Source organism: Lethenteron reissneri, chromosome 15 (genome assembly GCF_015708825.2).
Source record: "Lethenteron reissneri isolate LAM-NWPU_2019-01 chromosome 15, ASM1570882v1, whole genome shotgun sequence".
Taxonomy (NCBI): domain Eukaryota; kingdom Metazoa; phylum Chordata; class Hyperoartia; order Petromyzontiformes; family Petromyzontidae; genus Lethenteron; species Lethenteron reissneri.
The window spans coordinates 1,200,603-1,225,592 of NC_083793.1; the positions used below are offsets into that span (position 1 = coordinate 1,200,603).

General features: G+C 49.9%; 1 protein-coding gene across 1 annotated transcript in view; it reads left to right on the forward strand.

The window, feature by feature from the left end:
• Positions 1-24,990, forward strand: part of LOC133342571 (protein bassoon-like) — a 149,454-nt gene that overhangs the window by 107,623 nt on the left and 16,841 nt on the right. The window contains 3 exon segments of the mRNA XM_061551757.1: positions 5,755-5,818; positions 9,561-9,668; positions 11,795-12,042. Coding sequence (XP_061407741.1) covers positions 5,755-5,818; positions 9,561-9,611 — 115 coding nt within the window. The 3' untranslated portion in view covers positions 9,612-9,668; positions 11,795-12,042.

Genomic DNA, 24,990 nt, shown 5'->3' on the forward strand with positions numbered 1-24,990 from the left:
ACTAACCACTGCATTGGACTGCAGAGTTGCTACTGCTGTATATTGACTGACAGGAACAAGGCCTACCTCTATAATCATAGTTTAAAATACAAACTCGAGCCCTGCTTGTCAGAATGTCCATAAATCCAGAGTAATAAGTATTGCACATTAAATGTTTTTTAATTTTAAGCAGTCGTTCATGAGCTGGTGGTGTGAAAGTGATGAGTTTTTTGACGTATAAATAAATAAATAAGCCACACATTTGCTGCAATGCAAGCCTGGGAGGTGCGATCACGTGACCTTGGTGTCACATGCCCACACACGCTATTTAGTGGCTATTTTAAATGTACCTGCTCTAATTAATATTCTGGATGCCATACAAGTCTCCATGATTATTGAGATTGAGACGCAGAATCTTTCCCCATCTCCGGCGACGTGTGAGATGAATGCCACAGATTCTGTTACCCGCGGGGTTATCCGCGGGTAACAGGATCTGTTACCTGCACTTCTTCGCTGGATAAAACAAAACGGCGTTTAATCGCAGATAATATAAAGATTGGGGCCAACTTGGACCATGACGCTGAGACTCCATGTCCTACGAGTTCAAATTAAATAATATAATTATTTCATTTAAATAGGAAAACCTCAATGCTCTACACGATACGTTTTCAGGAGGGCCGTTGATTGGGATGTGTGGCTATTTCCACGAGTGAGTATCTGTCATGTGCCATTTCCTGTGCACCTCACAGCCCAAGTCTCACAAATATCCAATACACGAATGCTTGCCTCCAGAATACTGGATTTTACAGGTGTGCACAACCGCTGTCGTTTCTGCGTGCCGTTGTCATTATTCGTGTGTGTGTGTGTGCATCTCAACATTACACAGTGGTATTTACGCCGCGATTGCTGTGATGAACGAGAGGGCTGATTGTGGCTGCGCCACGTTTCTAAGTGGCAGCACTGATGGATGTGGCCGTGGCCCTGAATCTGCGCTCTCGGGATCGTGAGTGAATGTGAAAATGAATGTGCCGCCACCACCTGTGTCAATGATTAATTAAGTGCCTGTTTGCCTGGGTCCTAGATGCAAGCGCCGATGCGTTCGGTCGATATCAGTCAATAGTGCACAGCCCACTCTGCTTGGAAAAGTGACACCGATTTCCCGAGCCCTCCGTCCGGGTAATGGCGCGAACTGTCAAAGTGGTAATGCAACGGGTGGTAGGTCCTGAATGGGAGACCCATCGCGAACACATTTGGGTATTGTACTTGTGTTTTCATAAACGCAAAGGTAAAGGCGCAGCCGCGCAATTGCTCGCACCACCGAGTGCGGAACTGCCTCCACGAGACAGAGAGAGACCTCAAGCGAGTCCCTCTAGAGCAGGGCTTCGCAACCGGCGGTTCCGCGGTGTTTTTGTTGAATAATAAAGGACCGAGACCTCGCTTGTTCGCGAGCTGGGACAGGCGGGCTCTCCTCCGTGGCGTTCAGTGGGCGATCCAGCAGCCTCCCACCTCTCCATTGGTTGTACGTGCGCAGCACGGCACTGGAGACAGCCGTCAGCCCTCACCCCCGGCCCTCTTAGCTCCCTCGGCCGCACGTGCGCAGTTGAGCAGACAGCCGCTATGAGCGGCGTGCGTCTCACCCGGGCCCATAGTGAGGGCTTTGGTTCGTTGTGCTGCAAAGATTGAGCAATCTCGAAAGGGAGTGCTGTGTAGTGAAACAGTTTGAGAAGCAATGCTCTGGAGGGTGTCACTTTAATTTGAGACGAATTCTCGCATCGGCCAGGCGGTGGTGGCGATGCACGCCTGTAGGCAAGAACTGGTAGAGGCGAGTGTTGGTGAATCACCGCACAAATGTTGTGAAACTCCCTTTTCCTGGGTGTCGAGGAGCCGTGTACCCTGGCTTGCCAGGCGAATGCGGTACAGCAAAACTATGGACTCCACCTGTTCTATCTGTATGGGATAGAGTGTTTCCCCCTCACACGCGTACGTTTTCTGTGGGTGCTCCAGTTTCCTGCCGTGTGTACGCACTCATTAATTGGCTGATCATGCCTTAATATATAGAGGGCCGCAGAACTTGGGCAATTGTTGGCACGGGCTCACCGCGTGGCTGCCTTCCCGCTCGTCTGTGGATCCTCTTCACATCTCTGAGTGGTTCCCTTTCTTCGACAGTGAGTGAATACTGTTCACGTTATAAGTTGAAATTATTATTTTTCTCCAAGGGGTAAATCATTCTATCCGTTCTCCTTACATATACTGTATTCTCCAGATAATGACTTACTGTTTTCCCCTCATCATTAATACGTTTGATTTATAGAGTGCACTGATTTGTGCAGTGAATCGCTCACACACGTCCAATATAAGTCCTGTATTTTAGAGTAAAAGTTTGAAGTGCGCCGTTTATAATCCGGGGAATAAGTTAGTTTTTCCCTGCAGACGTGTTTCAATCAAGGTGCATACGAGTCATCTCCTGGAAGACGGTTCTTTAAAGCAATGCATTCTCCTAATGCTAGAACAGTGTGGCGTGCTTCTTACCTCACGGAGCGTCCTATAATTCTGAGGACGCGTGGTTGTACGTTTACTTGTGTATATTAAGACCAGTGGCGGTCTCTGAGTCAAAGGTTGAGGAGGAATAAAACGACGAAGACTTTATCAAATCTATGAATCACTCGCGATCTAATACCACGAGTAGCTTAAATATATCGATACTTTTTCACATTATTATTATGTGGGTAAAAAAACTACTCATTGTTCAGGCCCTTCTTCTCTGGCAGCAAGCAGGAATTGCTTTGACTATCACCAAGGTCATTATGAATCAATTTAAATTCCAGATACCGCTGGAAAGTATACGTGACCCTTCAGACAATGCATTAATCAAGTGACATAAAAAAACACTGTGCAAAATTAGAAGCCATTTATTATGATGAATTTTAACTATTTAAAGGCTGCAGGGTAGCAAAAGTGAAACCACATACATCCACTCAATAGCATTTTCAAATTGGATTTGCGTTGTGTAGATATGCGTAAAACAAATTGGCAAGGAATGACGACGCTGCTCAGAGGTCAGAGTGTCCCTGGGCTGACACCGCTGACAGCCCGGGTTCGATCCCAGGCAGCTGCCAGTCGTTAAACCGGGTTCTCAAGTGTGGCCACTTGATGGCCTCAGCCTGGTCTCCAATGACAGCATCGCAACAAAAACAAAACTAAAATCCATCGCATACAATTTTATTCCGCACTTAATTTGAATAAATTCCAGCTCTGAGAATGCGAATGTTGCTTCGACTTTTGTGCGACGAACATTGCTACCCTCGTATGCAGAGCCAGTGGGCAAGTGCTGCCCCCACTCTTGTGGGCAACCAGATGCCACTTGACGGGACCTCAGAGGTGGCTCTGTGACGTCGGCATCATCTGGGCGGCTGTCCGGCACGCATGGTGGCACTGCTGTCTCAGGGATCCAATGGGATACTTCATCTCATGCCTTGACGCTGATGGCGCAATTGGGTTAACTTCGTGTAAATGATTACATTTAAGAAGAAAAAAAAAAACAACTGCTGAGAATTCCAAGGAGTTACACTTCTTGGAACAGCTTACGGGTGATATATTTAGTTTGAATTCTGGTTGCTAAGATTATGAAGACGGTAATAACTTTGAAGTGAGTCCTGGTGTTTCTCACTGCTTAAACACGCAGCTGGAGACCATGGCTCGGGGTGGGGGGGGGGGGAATCCTAACTCTTGCAGCAACGATACTCTATCGATAAAACTACCACTGTTGGCAACCCCAGGGGGATGATCGATGCGTTATTTTGGGTTTGATCTTGCGACCTTCCAATCGCAGATTTAATACTTTCACCAGAGTTTCTTCCATCACTTTTTCATGAGTGTTATTCTCAAGACAATTTTTTTGATGGGTTCCGCAATGGAGTCGTTTGGTTAATTCCTTGTTGAGTAATTATGCTGATGGGGGAGAAAATCCAGGTGTCAGGAGAAAAGCCACACATGCGAGAGGACAACATTCCACCTCTAAGAGAATATTTCGGCAGCTTACTTGCTCTACTGCCTCATGCAGGCATGCTATCCTGCTCAATCAGGTGTATCGCCACGATGGCGAGATGTTAACTACCTCGCCTGGTAGACAGGAGGTCGTGGGTTCGATCCCGAGAGGACACCTGCATATTTTGAGTTTGCACGTTCTCCCTGTGATCGTGTGCATTTTTCTCCGGGTCCTTTGGTTTTTCCCTCCTACATTTAGAATCGCCATACGCGTTTAGAGTATTTGGCTGCGAGCAATGTCCACGTGATAAGCCACTTCGTTGAGCTATCATTTGTGGCCAGGTCGCTTTTAAAAAAGAGTTGGACAGTTCTGTAGGTCTTACCTGGTAAAATGAAAATAGTTTATAGTTTCAGTGTATAGTATCACGCGTGTGAGCTCAGAACGATCTGCCAACTCTACCTCCGGGCTGCCGGATTAAATGTGCCCCTGACGTAAGGTGGCACTGTGCAAGTTGTCGGCACGTTTCATTCGAGGCGACGTGTGTGATCCGTGCAGTGAACGCCACGCATCACTGCATAGGTCGCGGAACAAGCATTCAATGTTCATTGTTTACTCTTCGTTCTGCTGCGGTGACGTTTGCTGGAGAACGGGGTGTTTCGGAGTTTAATTTTGAGCGCAGTATCCACAAATAAAGGGCTCGACATTTAAACCGCAAGGCTCTTTAGTCAATGCAAATGTTAAATAATGTATCGATAGAGCAGGTGCATGTTTCTGAAGGTTATTTGTTTATTTATTTTTCTTTCACAATATTTTCAGTGAAAAAGATCGATTTTCGCACCGAATTTCTGCGAGTAATGTGCTTTGTGTATTTTTACAATATCATTATATCATTATATCATCCTCGTTAGCACGCTTCTGGATTAAAGTACAGTGTTCTCCAAACAAGAGATCTTGAATCTTGAGTGCTGAGCTTGTCTGGTCGTATTATGGGAAGGGATAGCGGTAGGCTTTGGACTCTCGATCCGAGGGTCGGAGTTCAAATCACTGCAGCCTATCGTGCCACCACTTTGTCAAAAGGGTGGTGGTTATTTCGTGGAAAAACCTGGGCCCTACTCTGAGAATGTGGAATGTTCACCGCTGGTTCAGGACTGCCAATAGAGATGCACAATACCCCATTGCTCTTAATGAAAATGAAGAAACCTTCACCTCGCTTAAATCTATCCATGTTTGCATTCCACGCACTCAAATTATTGCGAGTTTCGCGCAGTATCCACTGGGTGTCATCGGATAGATGAGTCTCCTTTGCTCGCTGCGGCAGCGTAGGGCCGAGTTACTAAATGCCCTGCTCGTCGATTGCATTGCTGCATCTGTTTCCGAAGCGATCTCTGGCTCTGGACGATGGCTTAGCCGGGGCTGGGTTCCCTTTGCCTTTTGAACCCCACACTTCCATCGAGGGACATTGTCGCCGTTCCGGAATCCTGGGAAACTGATCGACGTTTAAATGCAGCCAGCATTCCCGTCTCCACTGCAAGCAATTGATTTCGTGAAATCTTTATTTATGCTGGGTCAACCCTATCGACCACGTACGCTTATTTATAAGCATATGCTTAGCTCTGAGGAAATGGGAAGACAACGGTGGCTGAGCACAGCTACGGCCACAACAACACCAAGCTTGCCAGCTTCTTGGGATGCTTGCGAGCTCTAATACATCTTCGTCCGCGCCAGTTATGCCGGTACCTCTGTCTATGCTAATCCATTTTGTGATGTTTTCTCTGTCTCTGTCCCTACAGCTGTGTCCGCCTTTGGCCGCAAATTTGCATCCCTGTGGTGATGGCATCGCAGGTGAACACTGCGGTACGTGTCTCGTGCACCGCACTCACCACGGCACCGCAGGGGGACACTGCGGCGCGTGTCTCGTGCACCGCACTCACCACGGCACCGCAGGGGGACACTGCGGCGCGTGTCTCGTGCACCACACTCACCACGGCACCGCAGGGGGACACTGCGGCGCGTGTCTCGTGCACCACGCTCACCACGGCACCGCAGGGGGACACTGCGGCGCGTGTCTCGTGCACCACACTCACCACGGCACCGCAGGGGGACACTGCGGCGCGTGTCTCGGTGCACCACACTCACCACGGCACCGCAGGGGGACACTGCGGCGCGTGTCTCGTGCACCGCACTCACCACGGCACCGCAGGGGGACACTGCGGTGCGTGTCTCGTGCACCACACTCACCACGGCACCGCAGGGGGACACTGCGGCGCGTGTCTCGTGCACCACACTCACCACGGCACCGCAGGGGGACACTGCGGCGCGTGTCTCGGTGCACCACACTCACCACGGCACCGCAGGGGGACACTGCGGCGCGTGTCTCGTGCACCGCACTCACCACGGCACCGCAGGGGGACACTGCGGTGCGTGTCTCGTGCACCACACTCACTACGGCACCGCAGGGGGACACTGCGGCGCGTGTCTCGTGCACCACACTCACCACGGCACCGCAGGGGGTCACTGCGGCGCGTGTCTCGTGCACCACACTCACCACGGCACCGCAGGGGGACACTGCGGTGTGTGTCTCGTGCACCGCACTCACCACGGCACCGCAGGGGGACACTGCGGCGCGTGTCTCGTGCACCGCACTCACCACGGCACCGCAGGGGGACACTGCGGTGCGTGTCTCGTGCACCGCACTCACCACGGCACCGCAGGGGGACACTGCGGTGTGTGTCTCGTGCACCACACTCACCACGGCACCGCAGGGGGACACTGCGGCGCGTGTCTCGTGCACCACGCTCACCACGGCACCGCTGCCGTGGCATTCCCAGTCATCAGCACACGGGTTGCGTGTGGTGGGGTAAATCAGAATAGTTATTCATACTGGAGAAATCCGATGAGCTATGAAGCTCTTTTTAACAGATGTCCAGCAGGTGAGGTCCTCCCGCCTCTTCGAGGATTGTTTGGCCAGCGTAGGAGAGTTGTCCAAAATATCCTCTGGAGGGGCTGTCCAGGGGCTCCTTGTAATTGAGGCTCTATATCCAGCAGTTTCATGAGCAAGGCATTGCAGGGCTGCACCTTTACCTATTTCATGATGAATAGGTCACATCGGAACATCAACTGGAGAATGTTGATATACTTTTGGGCATGTCAATAGTTATCCGTTATTTGAGCACTATGGAGAAAACAAACTCTCTACTGTAGTTTAGCCTCAGCATGCCAAGCGGAATTCTCTAATGGATGATAACGTAAGAGACTCGAGGGCAGCCCGTCCTACAGATGTCATGTGACACTCGCATGACATCTGACCCTCGTCAGATGTTCACCATTCACCGGACACTCACCAGCCATCAACTGACCAGACATTCACCACGCACCTGACACTCATCGATCGCAACACAAGCGGTCGTCCTCAGGCGGAAAAAATAATCCAGCATTTTAATTTTTGATTGTATTTTTCTACCTATGTGACTTTACCGAAAGAACCAACGAGTATGTGTGTGCATGTGTGTGTATTTGTGTGTATGTGTGTGTATGTGTGTGTATGTGTGTATGCATGTGGGGAGCGGTAGTGTAGCGGTTACTGCACTGCGCTATGAGCCAGGCGACCCGAGTTCGATTCCCGCTCACGGCCGACACCGGTGACGACTATCTGAACCGGTTCTGAACCTCCCCTAGGTCGACTCAGCTTCAAATGAGTACCTGGTGCAGTGCGTAAACATCGCCACTAGGGAGACAAAGGCGGCCGGGCGTGGTGTTGGCCACCCACCTACTCGTGTGCCGTGCCGGCCCTTCATAGGTGCTCGCTAACAGCACTTGCCCCGAAAGTCTATTAAGGCAATACGGGGGATTTTTGTCTTTGAATACATGTGCATGCATTCTATTTTCAAAAGTGTGGAGAATTGTTTGCGAGCCCGTTATGTTGGGAGACGACACCGGGGGGCAATACTCTGGCACTCGCTCGCGCGCGCAACGCGTGGGCAGAATTTCTTATCAGCACAGCACACACGCACACACGACACTAACACACACACACACACGAGACTAACACACACGCGCTTTGCTCCGCACGAATATCCTCAAAAGAGCTCCATTCGTGCCCCCGGCGGCGTTCGTCGGATATTTATTTTAGAAATCGCCGGCCGCGCCTCTGAATTTCCATTTGTGTACCTGCTGATGTCTAATTTGCCCATTTCATCTGCGCGCCCTCCTCTCTCTCCGCTGCGAGGAACATTCGTTTCTCGCAGCAAACTGCTCCTAGGGTCGTGGAAGCAAAATCAGCAGCCGGTTTATTTCTGCGAAGGAAATTTATCGTCACCTTCTGCGCCGTATTTATTTCTTTGTCTTTAAGAAATGCTTTTCAGGGAGGCAATATAACATTGCATTTCCCTGCCCGCTGCGCCACGCTCCGTTTGACCACAACACGAACACTGTGCTGCCCCTGCAGAATGAATGATGGTGATTAATGTGTGCGGCACTGCCTCTCTGCTCTATAATGGCAAATAAGAATTCCCCCCACGGCCAACCCTTCCACGCGCGGCGTTGCTACGCAGACACAGGGAGCGCCCGAGCAGATAGCAGTGAGACTCTGCATTCCACTGCTCAAGCACACACTTGAGATGCCCGCCGTGAGGTAAAGCCAAAGGCGCAGCCCTGCATGTTTCTTGCCCGCACCACTGCTGACAGAAGGGGCTCCCCCTAGAGTGGGCTCTTAGAGAAACTCTATCGAGTTGTATTTGGCCTACTCTTCCACGCTGGCCACCACACACGATCGACTGACCGTGGTCGTCCCCATGCAGACTGCTGGCTGGACAGAGGCGTGGGGGGAAGTGAAGGAACTCACTCCGCTGCTCCAACTCCCGCGCAGGGAGATCGAACCGGTGACTTTTGGGTCGCAGGCCCAGCGTGCTCAGCGCTATGCCACGGCAGCATCCGCAGGGCCGATTTTATGAAATCAATAAATTGGCTTTCTCAAGGAGAGTGTCACTGATTCCCAAGACGCTTTCAGCAAGAGGGTTCCGCTGGGCTGAAAGAGCGATAGCAATGCCGGGCGGTGGTGGCGACTAGGCACGTGGCTGGCTGCCTGTAATCCAGCACCGTGGAGGCAGTGTCGAGGGTTGGCGGATCACCGCACAGATGTTGTGAAACTCTCTCGCCGTGGGCGGTGAGGTGCCATACTCTGGCTTGTCAGGAGAAGGCAGTGGAGCAAACATGTGGCCTTCACCTGTTCCATCTGTATGGGATAGAGCGTTTCCCCCTTCGCACACGTGCGGTTTCTCCGGGTGCTCCGGTTTCCTCCCACATGCAAGCACTCATTACTAGGCCGATAACACCTTCACACATAGAGGACCGCAGATCTCGGGCAAATGTTGGCACCGTCTCACCTCCTGGCCACTGCCTTCCCGCTTGTCTGCGGTTCGTTGCGCCTGCTGAGTCGTCGCCTCTCTCTTGGGGAGAGACCGAATACTGTGCAGCGGCGCGTTACCAGTTAGAATCCTGTGCAGCGCGGTACGAGTTAGAATGACGGTTGTAGATATCGGTCCTGTGTCCATGATAATCACCTTTTGAATGTGTGTGCTGAATGTCCTTTGCTCTACAGAATGCAAGAGTATGTGCATATCAGTGGATTATTTTACTTCGGACCACCTGAAACAATGGAAAACCCGTGAAGAAATGCAACCCTTAGCTTGGCGTCTCAACACACACAGTAAGTGTGCACTTTGTTTGTCAATTATTTGACAATTTTTTTCGCGACTTTATTTCATAGAGCAGAGCGTAAGAGACAGCATGTGCGCTTCCGAGGTGACATCCCAGTCGGGAGTAAATTCTCAGCCCAGCATCCTCCTCTTGTGTGGTCGATACAACCGGCATCGCCGTGTGGGAAGTTGACGACGGCCACGCTGCGGAGTAAATGGCCTCCACCATGTTAATGTGGAATTCTCACAGCTGGCTCATGGCCACAGAAGTGAAGGCCTCTCGCTTGAGCAAGAAGGAGGAGTGCGTGGTGCCTCCTGGACGCACGATAACGTTGGCGAGGGAGTCTCCACCGCACATCCTCTCCTAGGCAGACGCGGCCAAAAAGCGCCCTCGCTCGCAATCCCCCACTCCCTAATCTCTCTGCGTGTTTCTCCTCGAACCTGGAAGGTCCTCCTCCTCCCTCCTCACCAATTTTGTCCCTTCTTCCTTACCCATCTCGAACGCATCCTCCGCTCCCTTATCCCCCTTTTCCCGCGACGTTGAATCCCTCAGCCGATGTCCCCCCCCGTTATCCGTCCCCTTGACATCTGTCCCGCGACAGCAGGGAATATTAAATGAATGCATTGAGGCAGCCTACCGGGGCGAGCCCTTACACGCTCTCGTGATATTGAGTAATGAGTGGGGGCCAGTAACTGTACATGGTGGGGAAAATCGTGCACCCCCGTTGATTCTGTAATGCTTAGGCAAAGTGAGTTTGTCTTCCTGAGTACTTAGAGAACAGAAGCCGACTGGAAGCTGTCAGGGCCAAATGCGTTGGCATATTTTCAAAGAGTATTTTTTTTTGCTGTTCTGTGTTGTGGGAAATCCACTTATCATTGTAGCCGGTTTTGAACAGGACAAGTCCCTAATAGCGACAAACCTTTATGCCATGTTCATGTTGGACCCACTTTACGAGAGTGTTTGTTGTAAGGCCGTGTTACAGGCAGATGGACAGAGCTAATGCACAAATGCATTCAACCTTGCTCGGAAAGCGATAAATGAAAAGGCATCCTCAATTGCGAACCCAAACAGCGCAAGAGGCTGCCATTTGGTACAGAGAAACAAAATAACAAATTGTTTCCAATCGGATAAAAAGGCCTTTGGGACAATGCCCGTGAGCAGTGATTGTTTAAGCAGCGAGCGCGTGGCCAGTTTTGGTTTTCGGAGTCGTCAGCAGAGTGTGTGACCTGTGACACCACGCTGCTGTCCATCAGCGTGGTGTCACGCTGCTGTAAACAAGAGCCCTCTCCGTGAACACCACGGGGCTCGGTTCATCACGGTGTACAAATCACTGGTGACGCCCACTGGAACTGGGTGTTTTAGCAAAGGCGAGGTCATGAAAAGCCCCCTTTAGGTAGTGAATGCTCGTGGTCGTAAATAATATTAACACAAAAAGTCAAGCAACTCTAGATGCCAAACGAAGCGCTTTCTCTATGTTTGTTGTCCTTCCCCTGCACCTCCGATTAGCACGGTTGGCTACGTATGGTGCGAAAGCAGTTTGACATACATACCATCTCTCTGTTGGCCCTTAATCTCACAGGTGTTAATTCCACATTTCTGATCACTTTGTACAAATTAGTCTTCATTTTATTGAACCTTGAGGGATGATGGGCCAAGTTTAATTGCCGAGTCGATTGCCACAACGCCCGCACCACACAGGTGGATTTTATTCTATGATGTGTCGTGTGTGTGTCGTGTGTGTGATATAAGAGCTGTCACGTCTGTGGTACCAAAAAGCAGGGACATATGGGAAGCAGAAGAATAATGTCTCGCAATATCGCAAGAGGGAAGGACTCTAATTCCATTGCCTTGAGTGGTGTTAAATGGTACGGTGTGGCCACGTCACACTCCACATCTGCACCCTAACCGGAGCATTTCAGTCACCACCTATGTAGACCAGACTGAGCGCGAGGACTAAAATATCGCCTTGTTACACAAACGACAAAACAACTCGAACTTTCATATCCACGAGAATATTTGACGAATATTCCGGGGCAGCAAAACCACCTTTAGATACCAGGATAGGTGGCAATCCCAGTGATGATACTCGCGTATGTGCATAACAAGTTGCTCTTCATTCTTCCTGTGTGGTTACAGCACCCAGCTGCTGCATATGCAAGGCCATCTGAGCACACGCACGCACGCTCACACGCACGCTCGCTCACACGCACGCTCGCTCACACGCACGCTCGCTCACACGCACGCTCGCTCACACGCACGCTCGCTCACACGCACGCTCACACACACGCTCGCTCACACGCTCGCTCACACGCTCGCTCACCCTGTGGAGACCCTGGGAGCAACGCAAGAGTGGAAACCCAGCACGTGACTTCACCTGCAGCCAGGTACCGTCCCCATGGCCTCTCACACGAGCGCAGACCACAACACGGGGACTGATGGGCGGACGTGTCGGCCCTTTACCGTCATCGTGATCATCAACGGTCACGATCTATCCACTTTTGAATGAGCTCCTCCACAATCGGTTTTCATCGCTCTCAGTCTCGCAATGAAACGATCCGTCTAAAGTCCTGAACACGAGTCGATTTTCATCGTTTCATTTCCGCATATTCCTTCCTTTTGCTGCCACTGTATTTGGTTCTACAAAATTGTGTTCTGTGCCATCGTGGTGGATTGTGGGAAATGCAGCAATAAATAGACAAGTGTGCGTTTTACTTTATGAAATAAATTACCGGTCGAGTTCATCAGCCTACAGGCTGTCTACTGACCGGATTTCTGGACTGATGCGTAAGTGAATGGATCTTACAAACATCACGGGGCTTGCAGGGCGACACTGGAAACGTGCATTGCACTCTGGGTTACTCGTTGAGGTTTCTGAGTAACCTATTTTCAAATTAGTATGGTGCGATTGCTTATTTTCTTTTTGGTGACAACTTTCTCCATATTCACGTGAACAATTGTTGAAGTGTACATTGTGAAGTGGGTTGATTCAACTTGAGAAAGAGCGGCGCTGTGATTGTAGAATCTGTGATGTGCATGCGCTGACTGCTCTCAGTTTCGCCGAAACCCAATCTCACACTGAAATCGTTTCCTTTTAATTGTTTTTGGGATAAATATTTTTCTCTATGATGAGAGTCAAAATGTAGTGAAAATGGTACATTCAAAACAACAATTCATCTAAACACTGAGAAATAAATGATCTACAATAAATACATTGGATTTCTCTGGCACTCCGATTGGTGGAGCGGTGGCACGGCGGTTAGCGTGCTGCGCTCCGAACCCGGCAGTGATTATTTTCTACAGAAAGCCTTGGTTGTTGGAGTGGAGAGTGCGGGGTGGGGAGCAGAGTGAGATTAGAGGAGAGAATGTAGGCAGGGGCAAGTCCATGGAGTCTATTAAAGATGATGAGTGTGATCTTGAAATTGAACTATAATTGCATTGGGAGACAGCGGAGGGATTTGAGTATTCGGGCGATGTGGTCTCATTTGTGGGTGTGGGTGAGAAGCTTGCGAACAGCGTTTGTGATCACCTGGAGTCGGGAGATGAGAGACCTGGGGAGGCCATAGAGGCTGTGACTCAAGAGCACTTTTCTCATAACCTCCCTTCCACCACGAGCCTCTGGCAGGAGAAGGAGATGTTGGGTGGATTTCCCTTCGTATTTGCTGATTTTAATGTCTGAACTGGCAGTCCATGAATATTTGTTTAAAACGAACCAGATGGCCCACTTTATCTTCTGGTTCGTTTTAAACAAAGGCGGCCGGGCGCGGTGGTGCCCCCCCCCCCCGCTTCCTCGTGTGCTGTTCCGCCCTTCACGGGCGCTCGCTGAACAGCGCTTGACCCAACAGTCTGTTAAGGCTCTAGGGGGTGGGGGTCTCTATCTTTGTGTTTTGTTCGCATGTATGTGCGTACAAAACAAAAGGCCAACTTGCTGTCGTGAGTATGAATTCTAGTCACATGGCAGAGGCACTTCTGTGGCCTAGCTCGGCCCAATGTCCCGACACTGGCACCGAGTGCGCTCAGAGAGGTAATCGTCAAACGGACCGGACGGCACGGAACCGCTCGCCAGCCACTGGGTTGCATAAACGAGATGAACGAACGGATGGCTGAATAATTAAAGTATAAATCAATCACTGCAGCCTGCCAAATATAGGATGTACGGTCCTGCGCGCTTGGAACGTCCGCGCGCGTGGAGCTTGGCGTGCCTGATGAGCTGGGTTCGCACGCGGCGCCGCGTGAATGTTAATCGCGCTCCGGTCGCTACGGGAGGAGGGGTGGGACGCCGATACACAAACGAGGCTCTGGCCGCTCGTGAAACCCTCGCGGAACGGAGGGAATTTGCCACGGGTAAAAGTTGGCGACTGAAATGAAAACAAATTCCGCAGGTATCATTTAAAAACAAATATTTTCTTTCCAACCGTGCGAGTTTACTTTTTTGTCCGAGCGATGAGAATGACTTTCATTGGTTCCAGAGGGTGTGCGTTGTTGGTTAGCGAGCCTTTCCGCTCATTTCTCTGTGAATGCGATTTAGATTCTGTGTTACTCTCCGGGTCACAGAAATTGACTTAAGAGCAACTAGCAAAGTCGCTAATAGCTTTTGAGTGTAGGTGCATGTGTGAAAGCTGTGGGTACATTCTAACGCACGTGTGCATTCGTTGGCACGTGTACAAAGCATTACGTTACGATAATTTTAAAAGTTAAAACTGCATTCCGAAAGTATTCCGTCGTGAATGTAAACAACGCAGATCTGAGCACTAGTGCTGGCAAGCTCTGTAGCGATTAGTTTAGCGGATTTGTAGTTTTCATGGAATCAAGTCGAGTATTCTCCAAGGGACGAGCAAATGCACGAACACTTTCCCGGCACAGCAGGAAGTGACCTTACAGCTCGCTTAAAATCAATGTTCACAATTCCGCAGGATCACCACGGCACCTTTTCTCATTACAGTGCCATCCTTGTGTCGTTGTTTGGCCCCGTTTCCCATTAAAAGTTGGACTTATTTTATTGTTGTTTTTCTTCGGTCTACCTGAGCCATTGAAAATATTCACATCACAGAACAGCTTCGTCTCTTTGCTGGAAGGGATGCGGTTGATGCGTTCACGTGCCCTGAATTTGCTCGCGTGAAAGTTCGAGTGGTGTGTGTGTGTGTTTTTTGTTTGTATCGCTTCGTTCCACTCTGCCAGCGAGAGCAACAACGTGACTCTAGCCAGGGACCCGACTTTTGGTTTTGATTGCAGTCAGTACTTTGCTGCCCCTGTTCCCATAGCTATCGGATAATTTCACATCACACACAGCACGTGCCTCACCGTTCTCACAAATGCACACGCCAGGGCTTATTGCGAACATCTGATCCATTTACAGAGCGCCTTCACTCAAGATGCTTGACATCGTTTAAAAACAAGCGGGGACGGAATAGAATGAGTCAGATGGCGGAGGGGCGTGATACAAGTGATGAGAAACGAGTGACCGCGATCGAGGGAACGCTCAAGGATCGTGAAAGGGTTGGGGAGGGATGTGACGGAGTGGAGGGGCGAGGGGAGGGATGAGGAAGAGAATGGGGAATGGAGAAGAACCATCATCACACTCTGCTCTGTTGTAAGCATGCGTGGACAGCAGCCATCGGTAGATTTTGGTGATGATTTCATCCCAATTTTGTGCTGACTTTTTTGTTCCTGGTTGCACGAATCAATCAAAATGTGACCCGCTTACTACGTTTGCAGGGCTGCTGTGCCCGTGCTGTAAGGGCCAACACACTGGCATAGCAATCTAGAAGTTGTAGGTTCGATCTGCGAGCATGCCAGTCCATCCTACAGGATAACTCGGCGCAGCAGAGCTAATCAATGGTCAGGTTGTGTGTGGTGGGGTAAAGTGTGGGTAACACCACCTCTTTCCAAGGTGCCTGGTAAGCGCCAAAATATACGCTTAAAATAACCTCCCATGTTTGATTTCATCCCACACCCAAAACCACGATAAACCGACTCCCAATACAGGACCCTGCCTAAAAGGAAAGTCTCCAGGCATCAACGAGGCTCTCCAGGACAAATAAACCAACCCTCTTAATCATCGCCACCGTTTTGTTAACGCGGTGAATGTGGGGGGAGGGGGGGGGGCTTGCCAATGCGAAGCGTCCACTTGGCCTGCCGCTGCCGCTGTTTGCGCCACTCGACATTCGCGGCCGGGCCGGCTCACCGGGCCGCACGAGCGGAGCGGAGCGGAGTGAGCCAGGGGGCTCGTGAGTCCGCGAGCCCGTGAGATCGTGGGCCCGTGAGCTCGCGAGCCCGTGAGCCTGGTGCAGAATAACAATCAGGCCGCCTCGCTCCCCGGAGCGCGCGGCACGCCGCAGCGCGATTAAAACGCGCGCCGCCTGCTGCCGGCTCCGCACGCCCCCCCCCCCCCCCCTTCGCTCGCGTCTCCGCAGATCTCGAGATTTCTGACCGAGGGAAGGGAAGGGGATGGATGGATCGGTGGGGGGGGGGGGGGGGGGCACGCAGGATGGGAGCCCCTTTAATGGCTATTTCGGCGGACGAGAGACATCTGCACGGCAATGAATCATTTATTCGCGTTCAGCGAATTCGAACAGAAGAGTTAAATTCTCGGACAGCCTTGCGGAAAGTACGTGTGTGTCAGAAGAGATGCCTGCCGTGGTGTCTAAGGGTTGGCAAACAGGACGAGCAATCTGGAGGTCCCCAGTTCTATCTCGCGGTGCGGCAGCTTCAACAATGGGCCACAGCCCATGCCGCTCCACCACCTCCGCCCACCCAGCGGCAGTGCGAATGGGTTCACCTTGGTCCATTGGCAGGCTGCTTGCGGTGGGGCATAGTGCGAGCGACTCCCGCCTCTAAGAAGACATCTGGCAAGCCAGCACCCACCTAAATGGCTTTAGCACTCCCTCGAGTGTGGGGGGGGGGGGGGGGGGGGGGCTTCTGTCAGCAGTGGCGTGAGCAAGGCATTGGAAAGCATGTTACCTTTTATCCCATGAAGAGTATTTCAGATTTTGCTAAGCCAAGGCTCTAAGGCATGGACCGCAAAGTGGGAAGCAACAGGGGGAGCTGGTTTTGTGAGGCCGGAGAGACGAATGAAGGGAGAGAGATTCGATCAAAATAATCGCTGCCAAGTGGGCAGTCAACAGTGGCTATCTTATGCAGTATCTTGCCCCCGCCATGCGAGTGTGGAATTTACCCCACCAGCGTTTGACGATGAGCAGGGAGATGCTCTGACTTCTGAGCATCGGTCTATGCATATTTTTTATTGTGAAGAAATACGCATGAACACACTATGACACGCGTACCACGTGTCGTTCAGCTCCTGAAAAATCTCCCAGCACGTGGGGCGAAATGTCGGACATCAAATGTCGAACACTCGCTACCAGCAAGACAACCTATGCAGTACTCGTACAATATACCGGAATTAGCCCCGAGAATAAATTATTTATGCCCTAGGAGTATTCCTTTAATATGCTGCTATCTCTTACTATGACACTCGTGCTATTGTTACCAAGACTGTTTAGTTTCCAGCTTACGTGTTGTGCCGTTATATTTTTCAAATAACCTCCTTTGCTCTACCCCCCAGAGTGCAGACATGCATCACAGTTACATAATGCCTTATCCCAGCCATGAGGATAGACCACTTAAGACACACATCTGTGGCATTAATCCAAACTGCAGCACGGGAGCCACTCGCCTAGTAATTTTAACAGCTTGAAATTTTGCTTGATGGCAACAGAGGGTAGATGTTAGATTTGACGCTCACCATGGTGCCTGGTGAGTTTCGATTATTGGATGCTTTTGAATATTGTGCTCGGATGACGCATTTGTGTATTTTTAACTCAACACAAAGGAAAGGCTGGAAGATATTAAAACTAAATCCGTGGTGTGACAGTATGAGCAATTCAGTAGTCGGGAAGGAAACATTGCGGGTGAGCGCTGTAGATTTAATCGCACAAAAAACGGTTGCGCTGGATGGGTCACGAATGCAGGATGGAGGAGGGCCGGTTACAGAAGACAGCCATTGGGGTGGTGTCCATGAGAGTCCAGAGAGCAAGGGAAGAGCAGACCTCGGGCCAGATCTTGCATGTCACAAGCCATGGGATCTGGCGGAGGGTAGAGGGCACTGGCGAGGCGCGGTGACTTCAACGGCTTTGGCCACAGTGGCATCTTTGATATTATTGGTGGCTCGGCATCCTGCGGCTGCAGAGACGCATGCGGCTCTTTAAGGACTGGATTGTGGCTCTTGAAATATCGAGATTTTTTTTTCTTCTTGCCAAATTCGAACAAAATGGCTCTTCTTGTTATTTTGATTGCCGATCCTTGGCCCAGAACCAAGCTGACGCCACCGAAGATCCTCACCTGCTGGAAGCTCCCTGGGCAGGCGGAGCGAAACGTCAGACGTGATGCGATACAGCCCAAGCGTGAACACGTGCGCGGTCGTTACCCCAGTGCTGCCACCCACCAGTCAATGAGTTGGGAGGGTTATTTTAATGAAGGTGTATCGGTTTGTATTGGAGGGTTATTTTAATCAACATTTCCTGGAGCAAAGTCTTGTGAATTTGGAACGGTGACAATTTTGTGGGAACGTCCTCACCAAATGAACCACGTGTTTGTTTCTGCATCTTTATTTCTTAACACTCTACAGCAGAGCATCATGGATGGACACTTGCACGCTAAATATATATTTATTTTTATTTATAGATCTTCCCATTCTCACCTTGTGTTGCAGCGATAATGACCATTTTTAATTAGGCGACAATGTTTTAATTTCAAATTGCATGCACTCACATCGGATCAGATTTACGTGAAATATTCCAAAATAACCTTCGAAGAAAGCTGCTTTTAATTTGACTTGGCTAATCTGGCGTCATTACTGGTTCTGTTTGATTCCACGGTGATTCATGGCGTGAAAGTTCAATCCGTATCTGGAATGACTCAGTGTTTTTGGTGTCCATGTGACACACGCTCATAAAGCCATCATGTAATTAGGCATGTGCATTTGGTGTTTTTGGTCAGCGGTGCTATACCCGCGTTTCCAACTATGTTATTCACTACATCACACGGAACATTCATAGCTGGTGCGGCAAGTACTATACCGTGTGTCAACTTAGATAACAAATTGGGTTTTTACGATTCTGCCTTTTGATCCACAAGCTTAATTACTTCTGATGCTGTGGATTAAACAGACTTCCCAAGGCAGGTAGCAATAATGCCAAATGACTGTTTTTCAGTGTGTGTGATCAGTTTGCCTTACTCGTAATGTGTCAGTTGATATTCACGTTTTTGGGAAGGGGCCACAGTGGTGGTGTGATGGGTTCGCACATTTGGCTTCACATTCAGAGGTCGCCGGTTCGATCTCCTGGGCAAGGCTGTGAAAGCGAAAGAAGTGCAAGTCTCTTAAACCCCGAGCCGTTGCCTCGTGAAACGGAGTCGTGAGACTCGCTGAGGTTTTCCTGGGTAAACGAGTGGAATTATTCCCCAGCCTCGATCCACCCAGCGATAAAAATTGGCAGAGCACGGTTGTTCTGCAGGTCGTATGGTGTGGGGACAAGTGTGGGCACTCCCACCTCTTCCAATGCACTATAAGACGATGCTTTATTTTGCCAGGTAAGGCTCACTGAGCTGTATAGCTCTTTTCCAGAAAAGACCTGGCCACAAATGATAGCTCAACGAAGTCGCTCATCATCGTGTGGAAATTTATAGCAGCCAAATACTCTGAACGCGTGTTGTTTCTAAATGTGGAGGGAAAAACCCACCCGACCATGGGGAGAGAGAGAGAGAGACACGCAAACTCCAAATACACAGCAGGTGTCAGGGTCGGGTTCGAACCCACGACCTCCTGTATACCAGGCGAGGTAGTTAACATCTCCTAGCCACCGTGGTGTCACAATGTGTCTGGCCGGCGTGGAAGAGGAGGCCAATTACCCTCTTGGGGGGGGGGGGGGCTCTTTAGGGGTGGGGGGGCTCTGGGGAGGGGGATTTCTAGGGGGGGGGGGTTCTCCCGAGCCCCCTCTAGCCGAGGCCTCTTCTGCCAGCAGTGGCTGCAGCGAGGCATTGCGAGGCTGCGGCTTTACCCTCCGCAGCTCGAGCCGGGAGCTGCTCGTGACACCGGGAGTTTGGACCACGACGATCGCCACTGCATTCTCTCTCGCTTGCCGGCGGCCTCCTCCTCCACACTCGCAGCGCTGACTCTTTACTGACCTTTAAGCGCCCTTCTCAAGAAAACACATTTTATATTTGACTTTTACTGAGTGGGTCTCTGAGCTGGGACTCCGCGCCTAAGGGGCGCTGCCTTCGGGCAAGTGGACATTGTGCGCGTTTAATGCGGAGGAAGATTTTGCGAACAGTTCCATCCATCACGTAGGTTTGTTTGGGTTAGATCGAGTAAATATAAATGTGTCATTGTTTAAATGCATTCCTATACAGGTCACCGTACATAAAGAGGGATTACGTGTACGTAGGCAAGAACAGGTTCTGCTATTTTATTGCACGCAAAAGACAGGAGGTACAAGAGCAATGTGCATGCATGATGTACGTTGATTACCATGTGAATAACCCAAGCGGTAATGATACCCATTGCTATTTAGATGCATTAATTAACCCCCCCCCCCACCACTTCGCATACGTAGAGCTCAAGTGACGTCATCACATCTACGCCTCTATTTAAGGAACGAAACAGGAGGAGGGTTTCTCAACAAATCTGGCTGTCGCCTGATGATGCCGGTTGTAATTACTCGGGAAACGTCGTACTCATTGTAATTATTGTGGATTCACTCTCCAACACACCGGTGTGCTGTACTAGTAACGAATTGACATGCTCTGTTTACGTGACACACCTTACTAGTTGTCAGGTGGTGGCGGGTTTAACGACACATTTATATTCACGCGATCTAACTCCCCAAAAAAGACCTGTTATGGATTGTTCGCGTTACAAATTATTATTACTAATTATTATTAAGTTATGAATTAATAAGAATTATTAAGTAAAGCTTTAAGTTAAGATTATTAAATATAATTCAACAGCAATTCTTAAATAATAATTTAACATCTGATGTAAAATAATAATAAAACATATTCAATTGTTTTTATAAAATTAGTATTACACCAGCATTATCACGATGAAGAAATAAATGTTGTTGCCAATTAATAATAAAGCATAAACTATGGTCTCTAGAAATTTCCACAAATATTCTTATTTTCCAAGACTCTATTACGTGATGCAACTTTATATTTAGAATTGTAAGACTCGGTGAGGCTTTCTTTCCTGGGTGCAAACAAGTGTAATACTACTAATAATAAAATATGAAATACGGAAGTTAATCCTTGAACCCTTATCAATATTAAAAATTCCATCGTTGAGCAAAATTAATTACACATTGGAAGTGCTGAAATGTTTCGTATGAATGCAATCCAATACACTTTCAAAACCAGTTTATATTTAACTATGCTGCCAACTGAACTCCAAACACACTCGCACATAACACGCACACGATTACGCTTTCTAACAAACACATCATGCGGCCATAGACTAAGAGATCATCACACTGGCAGCTCAATTTAGCTTCTTCGTCATAATATCTTTGAAGTGTTCTCTTCAAAAATGTGGCTTTTGCCCCGGCGTGGTTTCTCTGTGTGCGAGAAATACTGCTATCAGGAGGAGTGTAAATATGCCTCCATCTGGTCATAAGTCATTCATGAGATATCCTGCCCTTGTCCCTGCCAGCCTTTGAAGTGAGCTGTAAAGTACTACACTGTCAAGGTTTTAGTCATCTCTTTCAAAGGCACATCAATGTCTCATTAAATAACAGTTGATAAACCTCGCACCTCTTCTTATCGCCGCCGCCTCGGCCCTCCCCGCGCAAGAAGTGAGAGGCCGGGCGATCCGGCACGGCTCTCATGCGACGAAGGTGGCAAAGATTGCGAGGTCTGCGCGGTCCACACACCCGCGACACCCCCCGCGACACCCCCCGCGACACCCCCCGCGACACCCCCCGCGACACCCCCCGCGACACCCCCCGCGACACCCCCCGCGACACCCCCCGCGACACCCCCCGCGACACCCCCCGCGACACCCCCCGCGACCCCCCCCGCGACCCCCCCCGCGACACCCCCCGCGACACCCCCCGCGCCTCTTCTGTGTGATCGCCGGACCAGGGATCCGTGAATCGCCCCGGGGCGAGGACCCCGCTGAACGAACGCCCCCCCATCAGGTGGCCGCGTTGCTCAAAACGAACATTGGTCGGCATTGTGGAGAGCCTGGGATTGAACCAAAACTTTGGTCATCCGAGGTTCAACCGGCTCGTCGAGTTTGTGGCTGGACAGAAGGACGGCTGATTGTTGGATGGCTCGGAATTTTGTGGGTAGTTATGTGGCCATGTTGTTACATTCGCTGCACGGCTGTGTGGCAGCTTCATCGGCATTCATCGAGCTAAGAAAGTGTCAGATGGTGACAGTTTAATACGTGAAATTCAACATGTTAAAGAAGCGCTGCAAATGAACGATTACAATGATGCACAATTCAACAGGGCATTGAATGCCAAAACCAAATCATATAACACGAGCAATGAAACTGCCTAAGTAAATATAACGTTAAAAAATGCCGTACATTGCGGGAGTAACTGATAAACTAGCCAGATGTTTGGAAGAAACAAAACATCCGAGTCAGATTTGGTACGGTACATAAAAGACAGAAATTAATATCTGGTACGAAAGATGTGTCACCGAAGCTATCACACAGAAGGTGTATACAGGATTCACTGCACTTGTGGCAAATTATATGTTGGGCAAACAGGACGATGGATCAGCACAAGACTAAAGGAACATCAAATAAATATTAAATACTCCCAAATGCAACTGTCAGCAGTAGCAGAACATGCGTGCCAACAAGGACACTCAATTGATTTTGATAATGTTGAAGTTTTGTGCAAAACTAGCTACTACTGGCCAAGACTAATTAGAGAATCTATCGAAATTGAAAGAAAGATTTTTTTTTTTACCGTTCGGATAGCTAGCGCCTTAGTGCTGCGTAGAAGCGAATAATCAAATAATATGATCTTTAAATGCATGCCTATACAGGCCACCATACTTCAATCAATAGAGATTACCGTTGGTACGGCTATTTTAATACACGATGGACAGGAAGGACAAGATCAAAAGGCTCGCATAATGCGCATGCATAATGTGCGTTGACTCATTAATCCTCCCCCCACCACATTGTGCAAGAGCGCAGAAGCGTTGTCATCACATCTATGCCTCTATATAAGGAACGAAACAGGTGGACTTCTCCACAAATCTGGCTGTCGCCTGATGAAGCTAGTTGTAATTACAGGCGAAACGTCGTACTCAGATTGTAAATGTTGTGGCTTGGCTCTCCAACACACCGGTGTGCTGTACTAGTGACGATTTGGCATGTTTTGTTTACGTGACAACCCTCACTAGTCGGCTGTCTCGGGTGGTGGCGGGTTTTAACGACACATTTATATATTTACCTCTATTACAGATACTAACCACGTGACTCACCGCTGCCACTTGTTCTCTCCTGAGGCCGGCTGCTGGCACGCCCCCCCCCCCCCGCCCGCTTCGTGGCTGCTGACAGAGTCGAGCAGCACCCCGCGTGTGTCTCTAAGGCAGTGGTCTTCACTCATTTGCAGGGGGGGGGGGGGGGGATACTTTCGCCGATAAGACATCATCAGTGTGAGGGAACCACACATTTGAAACAACCGTGGGATTTGTGACAGCAGCACGATGATGATGGTGGTGGGGAGTGTTGTCACTGTGTGTGTATTGTCCGGGGCCACACGTCAGGGTCCGTGCTAAAGGCCAACAGGTGCTGCCAGTGGCCCGCCGAACTTGCAATGAAGAACACCGCTCACAGGGCAGGAGACGCCTTGGCCCTCGGGTCTTAGAAGACTCGGAGGCAGTGGGAGAGAGCGGCGCGGTCTGCGCGTTACTGCGTCGCTGTCCTCGTGCAGGCTGAGTTCGATCCTTGCCTGTTGGTGACTGAAGATTCGTAATGTGTTAAAAAGTGACGGCCAAAGTAGTCCCGTGGAAATCACCGCACGCAATCTCTCCCATTGCCTCCATCATTTGTGGGCGTCCAAAGTGAACCTTTTCCAAAGCGACTAAACAAGAAGGCCGTCACCTCTGAGGACAGATCTGCATGGAAGAAGCCGCGCATTTTTTGGAGCGTGATGGGAATGTTCAAAACGGAACGGTGGCGGCAGGGACGTCGCATGGCGCGCTCGGAGGGGTTGTCCGCCATATTTTACCCGACAGATAAGGAGATAACCCACACAGATAGTAGGACCCGAGCTATTTATCCCCGGGCAATATCAACGTGGATACGAGGAGTTCTCCAGTAATGGTCATGGATAGTGGTGCCGGGGCTAAGTGGGTAATGATTAAGTGATGAGCGTGGGATGGGGTGGTTTTCAGGTCAATTGGCAGCGCTGACCCAGTGGCAGAAATCGCAACGCCCTATGCAACGAGCCCCGTTTGTCTGCGGGACGACGATTATTAACACTTCACAAAGTGGTACTCGTTTTAACAGCCCTAGAAGGATTATGTGCTGTCAGCCACGATCAATCCACTCCTGGATGAAGGCCACCCCAATTCCTCAGCGGTCAACGCGATTTCGTGATCCACCAAGTGCCTGCACACGAGCTGACTCACACTTCACTGTCCACCTGTAATTATTCTACGAACGCCATGCGAGGGAATGTATCTCTGTTATGTTACATTGTCGACGACTATATCTGAGCAAGCCTAGCAGGTCACTCGGGTAGCTGGTATTATTTGTCATGCAGTGCAGAAAACAACACGTCTGTTTTCGTAAGTGGTGTTGAATGTTACGTACATGATAGCACAACTACAAACATGTCCAGAAGGCCTTGTTAACTGCTGTGCAGCATACCTACCTACCTTATGGGCGTTTTATAGAGAGATATATAAACGAGCAATACATGTAAAGCTATGTTCACCCTGCCATCCAGCCACATTGCCGTTCAAACGTAAGTCATCTCAGCCACCAAGCCACTCAGCTGTCTGTACAGTCAGTCTACGCAGTCACCGAACTAGCCAGACATCCATCTACCGCAATACCAAGCTGCCAAGTCTCTCAGTCGTCCAGTCACTCAGACTTGCCACCTTTTCTTTTTACCTTCAGCCACCTATTTACTTAACCACCCAGCTACAAAGCCACACAGCCATGTGGCTAACGTAACAACACGGCCACCTAACTACCCACAAAATCCCAGCCGTCCAACAAATCCAGCCGTGCTCCTGTCCAGCCAAGAAAGCGCAACGCGACCGCGAGCCTCCTGTACACGCCAGCCACCCGCCCGCCGCGGCGCCCA